At 32.7% G+C, this 11,027-nt stretch overlaps 1 protein-coding gene across 1 annotated transcript; it reads right to left on the reverse strand.

Annotated features, from left to right (window-relative positions):
* Nucleotides 1-7,279: 7,279 nt before the first annotated feature.
* Nucleotides 7,280-8,506, reverse strand: LOC109123486 (putative ubiquitin-like-specific protease 1B). The gene is made up of 4 exons (XM_019223398.2): nt 8,337-8,506; nt 7,993-8,228; nt 7,823-7,898; nt 7,280-7,734 (listed from the first exon to the last, which is right to left on the reverse strand). The coding sequence occupies exons 1-4, from the start codon at nt 8,484-8,486 to the stop codon at nt 7,636-7,638; spliced, it is 561 nt and encodes a 186-aa protein (XP_019078943.2). The 5' UTR covers nt 8,487-8,506; the 3' UTR covers nt 7,280-7,635.
* Between the last annotated feature and the right edge of the window lie 2,521 nt (nt 8,507-11,027).

The following is an 11,027-nucleotide window of genomic DNA, read 5'->3' on the forward strand; positions in this document are numbered from 1 at the left end:
TCCTCTCCAAACCCAGAAGAAAAAAAAAAAAAGGCCCTGATACCTTTCATATTATTTTACTTTAGCAAATCGAGTACTCAATTCTCCTAATATATTACTATTAAAACATATTAAAGTGTTTATATGAAAGGTATTTTCCATATAAATTGGGGACTCAATTCTCCATGTAAATCCATCTAAAAGGCAATTTTTTACTTTACTAGTTTTAGCTTCCAATCTCCCACCCTCGCACGCCACCATTGCTGTCAAAGACCCAATTTTTAAAAAACAAATTTAAGCTTTTAAATTAACTTCTGGTCCGACCTTTCAAGGTTGGACTCTCCCGCATCATTCTTTTCTTCAGACTTTATTTTTTCCCGCTTTTTCATATGTTTCTCATATCTAATTACGTCTAAATTCATTCTAAATATTTTCTCATTATTTGAAAAACAAATTATAAAAAAATATATAAAAGTAATAAAATCTAAATTTTTTCATGTAGAAAAACTTAATATTATTGTATGGATTTTATAAAAAAAATAATATTGAAATTAACTTTCAACTTATATCAAACAACTTTTTATGATGAAGAACCTTACGTTTGGAGAGGATAAAAAAAATGGAAAAGGATGATTCAAAAATAATTAAATGGATTAATAGGATTTATATTTTGAGGTGGATATGTAGAGAGTTTTATTATATGCATGGTGCCCTTATTTTTAAGTATTCTGGCCTACCACATTAAAACCCAAAATAATTCTCACCAAGTTCCCAAAAAACAATGACCCCTAAAAGTTGCCTTACACCTCTCATTATTATTAATTTTTTCTTTTTAAATCTTTTCAACTCTACAAACTCTCATTTTTAACATGCACTTTTTTATTTATTTATTTTTTCTACTTTAGAACTCACTCATCTTCCTAAATACAAAAATTCTTTATATTTACACAACAATTTAACTTCAACATCTTTTTTTTTAAGAATGCTTTTTCATATAATATTCCTTACTAACAAAAACTAATTCTAATTAAATGACTTTAATTTGATATATATATATATATATATATATATATATATATATATATATATATATATAAATATTAAGATATATACTCCTATAAACTTACACTTTAACCACTTGAGTCCAACAAGTATTTGATTTAAAAAATTTATAGTTCTTAAAGATATTTAAAAAGCATCAAATGGTAATAAATAAGAACTAGAGAAAAAAACTATTCAAATAAAGAGATTTTATCTATAATACAAAGAAAAATCCAAAATAGAAACGTGAGAAAAAAATTATCATTGACTCTTGACTCTTGCCAAACCAATCTCACTATTATCCAATGTTAAATTGTCAGATAAATGGGAATTGAAAGTATATAAAAGAATCATTGACTCTACTTAACCCATTATCTTAAAAGTATTGTCGCTCCCTCTTTTTATGAAGTTTCTTAAAATTTTCAAACTTCTTTATCATATCAAGTATAAAAGATAATCATTGACTCTACGTAGCTCATTATCTTAAAAGTGTTGTCATTCCCCTCCTTTCATAAAGCTTCCTAAAAATTTCAAGTTTCTTTTTTATATAAAGTATAGAACAAAATTATTGACTCGGCATAGCCCATTATCTTAAAAATATTGTCTCTCCTTTTTTAAAGGTTATTGTCTTTGTAGTCATTTACATGTTTTTCAAGAAAAATAAAGTTATTTTGTCCCTAAAGAACTATAGAAATAAAATTCTATTAAGAATTTTAAAATATAAAAATAAATTTTTTTAAATAAGAGTATTTTAAATAATTTTTTTTTCATATTTTCTAAAATTAAATACCCAATTTTTAATTATTTGAAAAAGATGAAGACGCTCCAAAAAAGAAAAACAATGTTTTGCATCAATTAGATAACTTTTAATTAAAAATAATCTAAATCCTTCTTAATCCACTTGTGGTTAACATTCCATTAAAATTATACCAAATTTATTTAAATCTAATTGCATTTATTTATTTAAAATTATTCAAAGCATCTCAATACATTATTCATTTTTTTTTGAAAAATTTTTGTATCACTTTTCTAGAAAATAATTATTAACATATATTGATTTTCTTATAAATAATTTTCATTAAATTTTAAAACTTGTATTTACTTAAACTTTAAATGTGTTTGTATGCTTGTGTTGTTGTTGTTGCCTTTGTTTTTTTTTTAATCAAATAAGTTCATTTATAATATGGGAATGCATACTTGAACTCAATATTTTATTTAGTTCCTTTTTTTAACTTTATTTTAGTAAATGCATCCTTGATCAACAATTTGATGATTTTTTTAAAAATCAAATAGTGGAGATAAAATTTTGATGATTAAAAAACAATCCACTTGCTACATCACTTATGTGAAATATTGATTTATTATTTGAAGTATTTTGGCATTACATTCAATTCATCACAATAAGATTATTTTTCACTCAATAATTTATGTAGAACAATAAATAAATTAAGGAGCACTTTATCAAAAACTGGTTTAAATAGAAAAATATAAGTTGGATATTCATTTTAATTAAAAATAAAATTGTAGTTTGATTTAACTAGAAAATTATTTTTTTGCTAATTAATTTAATTTTAATTTGTAATTCATGTTAACAGGGAAAAGAAGATAGTTTTTGTATCTTTTTAATAATAAAAAAATGATGATTTTGGTTGTAGTTTGTCAATTTATTTTAATTTGTAAAAAGGAAATATTATTCTATTAGTTAAATCAAGTTTGATATGAAAATTTAATTTTATGAATATAATTATAATTGTTAAAGTAAGCTTGTAGGTACAAATTTTAAAAATCTTGTAAAAAATAAACAAAAAGATACGAAACTATGCAAACAAATATGTATTAGAACTTTTGTAGGGTACAATTCTTTGGAGAAATACTCATTATAAAAAAAAATATTTTTCTTTTATTCTATCACTTTGATCACAATCCAATGGATAACATATTTTTACTTGCATTTGCTTTTATACTAGGTTTTATGTCATGTGCTCATGTGAACAACTCTTCAAAAGTGTAGAGTCGCTTGCCTTGGAGGATATATAGAAGCTCTTAATGCATACCCTATATGCTCATCTTTCTATTGCTTGATATTTGTGAACTCCATTATGCTTATCGTTGGTTAGAAAAAGTAATTGTCTTTGTACTTCATTTTATCCCAACTATTAATAGACTCATACTTAAGATTCATGTACCAATCAAAAGCACACATTTGGAGGGAATGCATAAATTGTTTAACTAAGAGGTCACCCTCGTGATAGCATTGTTGCAAGTTTGGATGAATTAGGCATTGCATTGCTTTGGAATTCCTTTTCCATCAAATTATTAAAAATTTAGAGGTTAATAACTCATAAGTATTTGTAAGTTATTAATCCTGATAGTCTTCCATACTATGTTCTCTATGACATTAGGTATCATGTTTTAAATCATTTATTTTTATTAGAAAACTATTAATTTTTTACTGATAATAATTTTAATTTGGTTTTAAGTTATTTCTCGATTATATATAGATATATGCACATGCACAAGGTTTTTTTTTTTTTAATATTTATTATTTGAATTTTATTTTATTCATGATATTTTTAGAATATTATTTGTTGAAATTAATTGCTATGTTGTTATTCTTCCAAAAATAATTATTTTTTTGCTTAAAAACTAAGTTTCTTCCTACACTAAATTCGCTACTTTAAATTAATAAAATCATTTCCTATTTTCTGGTTTCTTTTATTTATTTATTTTAGATTATAATATTTATCAATAATAAGATTTGTCTATAAAATATTAAAAAAATAAATATATCATTAATTCTAAGTATATCAATTCATCCTCTCATTGTTTAACTTATTATTTTTTTTTTGTATTTATATTTTAATTTAAGCTTTATGTTTATTTTTAATAGATATATTTTTATTTTAAAAAAATATAAATATTATTTTTATTAAGGAGAATATTTTTTTTTTATCCAAAATGGATATTTTGTTGGTTGAAAAAAAGTGAATGATTAGTTTTAAAAAATGGGATGCTTTCATTTTTTTTTATTGAGAACTGTGCCAACAGATTTCGAGTCTTTTTAAAAAGGAAGAAACAACTATGAGGAAAGGGTTGATGGGTCCCTAGGATTATAAAAAGCTTCCGACCCACAAGTTGCGTACAAATTTAATAAGAAATCACTTTTGCTTTTGGGAAAGTTATGTTTTCATGGACCAATATGGTAATAATATTGTTTTTGGAACCCAGGTTTGTGAAAGTTAAAAAACATCTGTTAATGTGGAAACTTATATCAGATTCATGCACTCTGAGTCGGCTGTGTTTTTTCTACCGAGCTTGCCCCTCTAGGTATCCACGTCAGCAACCCATCTCAGCACGGGCTGAAACTAAACCAGTTTTCTTTTGCAAAATCAAATACAAAAAACACCGTAGGCGACTGACCGTTGTTCCTCCCTCTGTCTCATTTGGTACCCATTCCTCTCATCTTTCTACACTCTGTCACAGAGGCAAAGCAGAGGTTCCCACAAGAAAACCCTAGCGTTCAGCCGTTCTTTCTTCCCTCTCTCTCATTTTGGCAGCCATTCCTCTCATCTGTCTTCACTTCGTCACCAAGGCGAAGCAGAGAATCTTGTATATTTTTCAACAATTTCTCTCATTTAATTTCTGAAGCCTTTAATCCCAAACTCCAATCTAGTTTTCTATCTTCAGCCCCTTCTCCTCTCAAAGTCCTAACCATTTGGACCCGATCATCCCAATTTCGTCACCCCTCTGGAACGAAGAAGGTGTGAAAATTTGCAAAATTTCACACATTTGAAAGTATAAACCTTTACTTGAAAACCTGAATCGAAATTTTTGTTGCTTGTGGTAATTGTGAAGAACCAAATGGAGCACTTCATTGAAACAAGGTCGAGTTAAGAAGACGGCTTGAGGAGGGTACGTGTTGACTCAAAATCTGGTTTAGGATAGCGAACCGGAATGGAAACGACAACTCTGATATATTGGGTTCATGAAGAAGAAATCTCGTGTTCTTCTCATTGGATCACATTTTTCTGTAACCTTCACATCAAATGTGAAGGTAATTAATTTGTATTTAGGGTTGTTTTTTTAATATTTTTTTTGTTTAAAATGGAGCAGAAGAGTGATTTTGGAGTGGTTGTTGTATTTGCAATTTTTCCTCCATTGGTGAGGGCATAGGTTGAGGCGAATGTCGATTTTGGATCGCATGAGCGGCTGTTCGATCTCAATATTTTTGTGTATTGGAGACTCATGAAATGGAAAAATGTTGTGGACATATTTAGAAATTGGGTGGAAAACTTGTGTATTTATTCAGATTTTTATACTGATGGTAATAATTGATGAATATAATTAGGCAATATCATATATTGGCGAAAAACTTGATAATTCAATCAAATATGTTGAGAATAATAATAATAATAATAATAATAATTAAAACTAAAATGCATAAATTATGTGTTGGTTAGTAGAAATTGTTGGTAGTGTTTGTGAATTTGTAATGTTTGTTGGAATTTGTAGTGTACATCTTTTGTCAACGAAGCCAGAATTGTTTCATCGCATCAGGTACTACCTTAATGCAAAACATGTACTACCTTAATGGTCTTGAGGTACTACATTAATGTACATTAGGTACTATCTTAGTGCATATTTGAGAAATGTTGTTGTTGTGTGACTTAAGACACAATTAGTTCATTTCATTACACATTGCAGCATGACATTGTTATGTTCTCATAGGTTACTCCATCGGTGGCGTATGTAATCATAACAAATTTCATGTACTACCTTAATGCATCTCAGGTACTACCTTAATAGTCCTGAGGTACTACATTAATGTACATCCGGTACTACCTTAATGCACCTGCGAGAAATGTAGCTCTTCTATGACTTCAGACACAATTAGTTCATTTTATTACCTATTGTAGCATGACGTTGTTATGTTGTCATAGGCGACTCCATCGGTAGCTTATGTAATCATAAGAAATTTCAAGTACCACCTTAATGCACATAAGGTACTACCTTAATGGTCTTCAGGTACTACCTTAATGTACCTCAGGTACTACCTTAACGTACTTGCGAGAAATGTAGCTATTCTGTGACTTCAGATTTTTATTAGTTCATTTCATTACCTATTGTAGCATGACGTTGTTATGTTGTCATAGGCGACTCCATCGGTAGCTTATGTAATCATAAGAAATTTCAGGTACTACCTTAATGCAATTAAGGTACTACCGTAATGGTCTTCAAGTACTACCTTAATGTACCACAGGTACTACCTTAACGCACCTGCGAGAAATGTAGCTATTCTGTGACTTCAGATTTTTATTAGTTCATTTCATTACCTATTGTAGCATGACGTTGTTATGTTGTCATAGGTGACTCCATCGACCTGATGTAATCATAAGAAATTTCAGGTACTACCTTAATGCACATAAGGTACTACCTTAATGGTCTTCAGGTACTACCTTAATGTACCTCAGGTACTACCTTAACGCACCTGCGAGAAATGTAGCCATTCTGTGGCTTTAGATTTTTATTAGTTAATTTCATTACCTATTGCAGCATGACAGTACCTTAAACCATATTCGATAAATTTTGCTCTCCCGACAATTTTTCACTCTCAGTATTTATTTAATCATACTGTTGTTTTCTCATTTTTCTGGTTATGTCAAGTTACGATGGTTTTGGTTGGATACGGAAGGTGATCATGCGAAGCAAATATTTATTGGTTTTCTACCACATTTATTTTTTCTATAACAACCTGTACATGGTTTGAAGCACAAAATTAGCAAAATGCACAATCATTTAGGAACCTTGAGTAGCCTTTGCCAATGAGGATGCGCAATAGTCCTGAACCCTGGTAGATCAGGATTTGAAGGGCGCCATTGCAAACTATTGGTATACCAGCAAACTGTTTCTAATGTAGTAAATCAAACCAAACAAACCTCCCAACTTACCAATAACATTAACAGAAGATGCTATGTAAAAGCTTACACAATAACTAAATATGAAAGAAAAGCCGTCAAACAATTTACTAATGTGAGTATAGAAGGATAAACTGAAACTGCATCAGTGTACAAACAAATAGGTTCCAGTCTATGTTTGTTGTTCTCTTATGAAATTAGTACCATACCCCATAATAAACCTATCACTTTGGATCACATCTTACAATCACAGTTGTTGTCCAATCAGTCGCCAATACAACACTGACCAACACCCTTAACTATAATAAAAGAACAAATACTGAGTGTTGTCTATGTTCCTACTCCTTTCCTTTACAATATTGAAGGAAAAATGAACAGCCCTATTACATTGCTGTTACTGCATCCCATATGCTCCAGCAGCAGCATTACCAGGTACTCTTCCTTTCCCTTACACGTTGGCCATTCTTGTACATAAAGTCCTCATATTCAGCATAACCCAACTGCCACTGTTACAATGGGATGTGGAATACTTCATCAGATACATCACATATAGAACATAAATAATGGTTTTACAATTGGAACAAATCACATCAGCACACAACATGATATGAATTAATAAATTTTGGACAAACTACAATCAACCCTTGGTCATTTCGGTACGTAGCAGCAGATAGGAAGAAACTTATCATGAACTATGAAGTCACAAATGACATGCGGCCATAATTGTATCTCTGACACTATTGCGTTCATTGAGCACTAGTTGCAACACTAGCTGGAGTCTGTACATGTTCGTCTTGTCCTACGGAAATGGGAAAAAATTATTCCATGCGGTTGGGAAAAAAACAAAGAAAAATAGTCTAAGTTTGACAGTGTAAACCAACTCTAACCTCTGCCACTGAAGTAGTTAAGGTCGCCCCATTCCAAAATTCCATGAACTTTAGAACGAGGACACCACAATCGGACCTATAACACATCAGAAATGTGTTAGATGATAGAAATCTGATAAATCAAATTATTTAGAAATGTTTGTTTTTGTTGGAATATCTGAATACTTTACCCATTCAGCTGTTGGAGAAGGTGTGGTTGGACATGCACAAAACTTGAGACATCCGCATCCATATGGATTCTATATGCATGCAGTGCTTTGTGGAGTGCCATTGATAATCGTCGTGTTGCAGCACTGATGTTGTTGCCCCGCCATAGGGGCAATGACGAAAGTATCTCAACTCTTCCAGCTGCAAAATTAACAACATGCACGTGCCAGTGATTATTCTCGCAAACCGAGATGAACATCTGCATAACAATTCAAGAGTTATTAGCTTTTATGTCATTACTTTATAGTCATTCCCAATACCCTTGCATTTATTACTATGGAATTGAACTTTAGCTATGTTCATTTACCATGTCACATGAACTAAGATCATGGCCCAATGTGTCAGGATCCAGATACATAGCGCATCTTTCCAGGATGACTTGCGTGGTTGCATTAGATTTGAGGTTGCTCAAAACAACCTGTTCAAGGGTGAGGTGAATCAATACAAACATCAACATCTACTCTTCTAGTTTCAGACCAAGTGAATTTAGGATATTAGAGGGCTCACCGAGAACGAAGGCTTAAAAAAGTGTGTGTGAGCTGGTGGTGCTTGCTGTCCATTCATCATGCGAGAGACAATCGCAACAATCTGCCAAAGTTGTGTAAAATAACATATTTTACAACCTCCATCAACACTTTATCGATTCATATGATTTATTAATTGTGAATTTAGTAAGGCTTAAGGATAAGTAACCTACCATTGAATTAACCCACCGCCCTGCATTTAGACAAGAAAGTTCCTCCCGTCTAATGTACATCTCATACATGTCGCACAAAATCTCACTACAATGACATGAAAGTAAATTTGTCATTATGATGTAGAGTTATTGACCTATAAAATGATTATAAGAATGAGTTTTAGAAATCTTAAGTGTACCTAGGATCACCCATTTCAGCCAAAGCATAATCTGCTACTACCCGATCTACATGAGGTATTTTTGGGAATTGTTTAACACATTGGGTGACAAACGGACTTTTGAAAGCGGGAGGACGCTTGACAATCCTCTTAGCGGTCCGCTTATATCTCTTCATCGATGAAGGTTTAGGGGCTTGGCTGCCACTCCCACCTGCGCCTACACCTTCTTCCGCATCCTCTACTATCACTTCAGTTGGAAGAGATGCCTCTGCCTGAGACTGTGGGACCAGTGGCTCGGAATAAGTGGGAGCTAGTGATGGTCCCATTCCAACTGACGAATGGGGGGTTGGTACGAGGTTGTCTTCTAGTTCAATTTCCTCAGCTGATGGCTACCTCACTGGTGTTGGCCGCATTGGTTGATCTTTAGTGTGGTGCTCTGTTGATGGGCAAGGGATGGAAGAATTCCCCTCTGATCCACCGGGCCGGCAACATAATGCACCCACATCCCGCACCAAAGACAAAGCTAATCTAAGCATAGTCTCTGATGTCTCACTGATGCGGGCTTTAATAACCTGTTATAAAGTGGAACAACAAATATTATAAGCATAGTATTGTATGGAGTCTGTATGGAACAACATGTATGAGTGGTTAGTGGCTATGCAATACCTCTGTAGCATCATCACCGGCTGTGGAGGTCGAGGCTACTGATGGTAGCAATATGTGAGGTGTGCTTTGTGGCTGCTCCTGTGCCTGCACAATGCACCATCAGTTGAATTAGAGAAGCAACAAATTGGGACTGACTTGAATAAGCTACTATGGTCATTTAACTAATACGAAAAGCTATGTTCATTTATAGCATACATCCACATGCCCATATCCACCGAAAGTTGATATTTCAGCCACTAAGCGGCGCTTTATGACATCGTCACTCCATGCGGCAGCAAGCGGCCGGGTCACCTCAACAATAACTGATGGCATATAGAAGAATGCCATATAAAAGAGCTGTACAAGGGTAGTATACGAAACAATAAGCATTAAATTATGGAATTGCAATAACGATGAGTTTTAAAATAAAATGTAAACAAAGTTGGTATTCAGGAGTAGATCGAATGACATCATCAATGACCAACGATGCACAAGTGGATCTCACTAAAGGCTGAGACAAGACAACATCTTCCAAGCAATGGTTATGCACATTTCGGAATGTGTGTACTTGAACAATGTTTGAATCCCCTATTGCACGCGCAGTGATTTTCCAAGGACAATCTTCAATTGTGCATACTACGGTCGTGTGTTTTGGACTATTCCTTTTGTAAGAATATCAAAATTTTCTAGCCAAAGACATCAAATAGATTGCATCTCGAAACTCCGACGCATTTGGGAAGGTATGTCCACTACCTACAATTGAATGTTCGAACTGGCTTGGTTGAAGTTGAACAGTATTTGTCATAGCACATCTTTGGGAAAACCCAAATGACTTAATTGTGGGCGACTCATTAGAGATGTGTAATGGGGGCTCGCCAATAGAGGAAACATGAGCTGAGTTTGAAGTAACAATGGGGGTTGGGCCACTACAAAAAACGTAAGGAAAGAATTTGATCCTCCATCAATCTAAGTGTGAAAAGCGATTATACAAAAGGGAACATTATTGTGGAAGGACATTAGGTACCTAGTAGGGCAAATGAGGTCATCACCACATTCAGTACACTAGGAGATGTAGACATGACAAAACATGTCGTTGAATTTGAACATATTGACTATGTCGCCATCATTATGCAGTGGCAATAGACATGATGGGTCAAACTTGACTATGAATTCCAATTTAATGGAATTGGAATCCAAGTTCAGTTCAATTGGACATACAAATTGTGAGATATTCTTGCTAACAACACTGCAATTGGTCCGACCTCCCTTGTATTCAACGGACCCAACAGCAGTCTTAACAAGCTCACCACTTTCATGAATGTAACAAAACATCTCCTCTTCCATTTCCTTATTGACATAAAGATTTGTTAAAAACAATACAACAACGAAAGATTAAGGAATTATGCATGTTGATTCCATAGACTTTAAGGTTCAAACATTCTAATTGGCTGATGCACACAATTAAGGTTCAAACATGCTAATTGGCCGATGCACACAA

This window comes from Vitis vinifera, chromosome 12 (assembly GCF_030704535.1).
Source record: "Vitis vinifera cultivar Pinot Noir 40024 chromosome 12, ASM3070453v1".
Taxonomy (NCBI): Eukaryota; Viridiplantae; Streptophyta; class Magnoliopsida; order Vitales; family Vitaceae; genus Vitis; species Vitis vinifera.

What these genes read in the sequence shown, in the direction of transcription:
- LOC109123486 (XM_019223398.2), bottom strand. Translation starts at nt 8,486, where the DNA reads ATGTTGATGTTTGTATTGATTCACCTCACCCTTGAACAGGTTGTTTTG. An exon ending in CTTCTCCAACAGCTGAATGG is followed by an intron (nt 7,899 to 7,992) that starts GTAAAGTATTCA and finishes GATGTGTTATAG; the next exon opens with GTCCGATTGTGGTGTCCTCG. An exon ending in TAACTACTTCAGTGGCAGAG is followed by an intron (nt 7,735 to 7,822) that starts GTTAGAGTTGGT and finishes CCATTTCCGTAG; the next exon opens with GACAAGACGAACATGTACAG.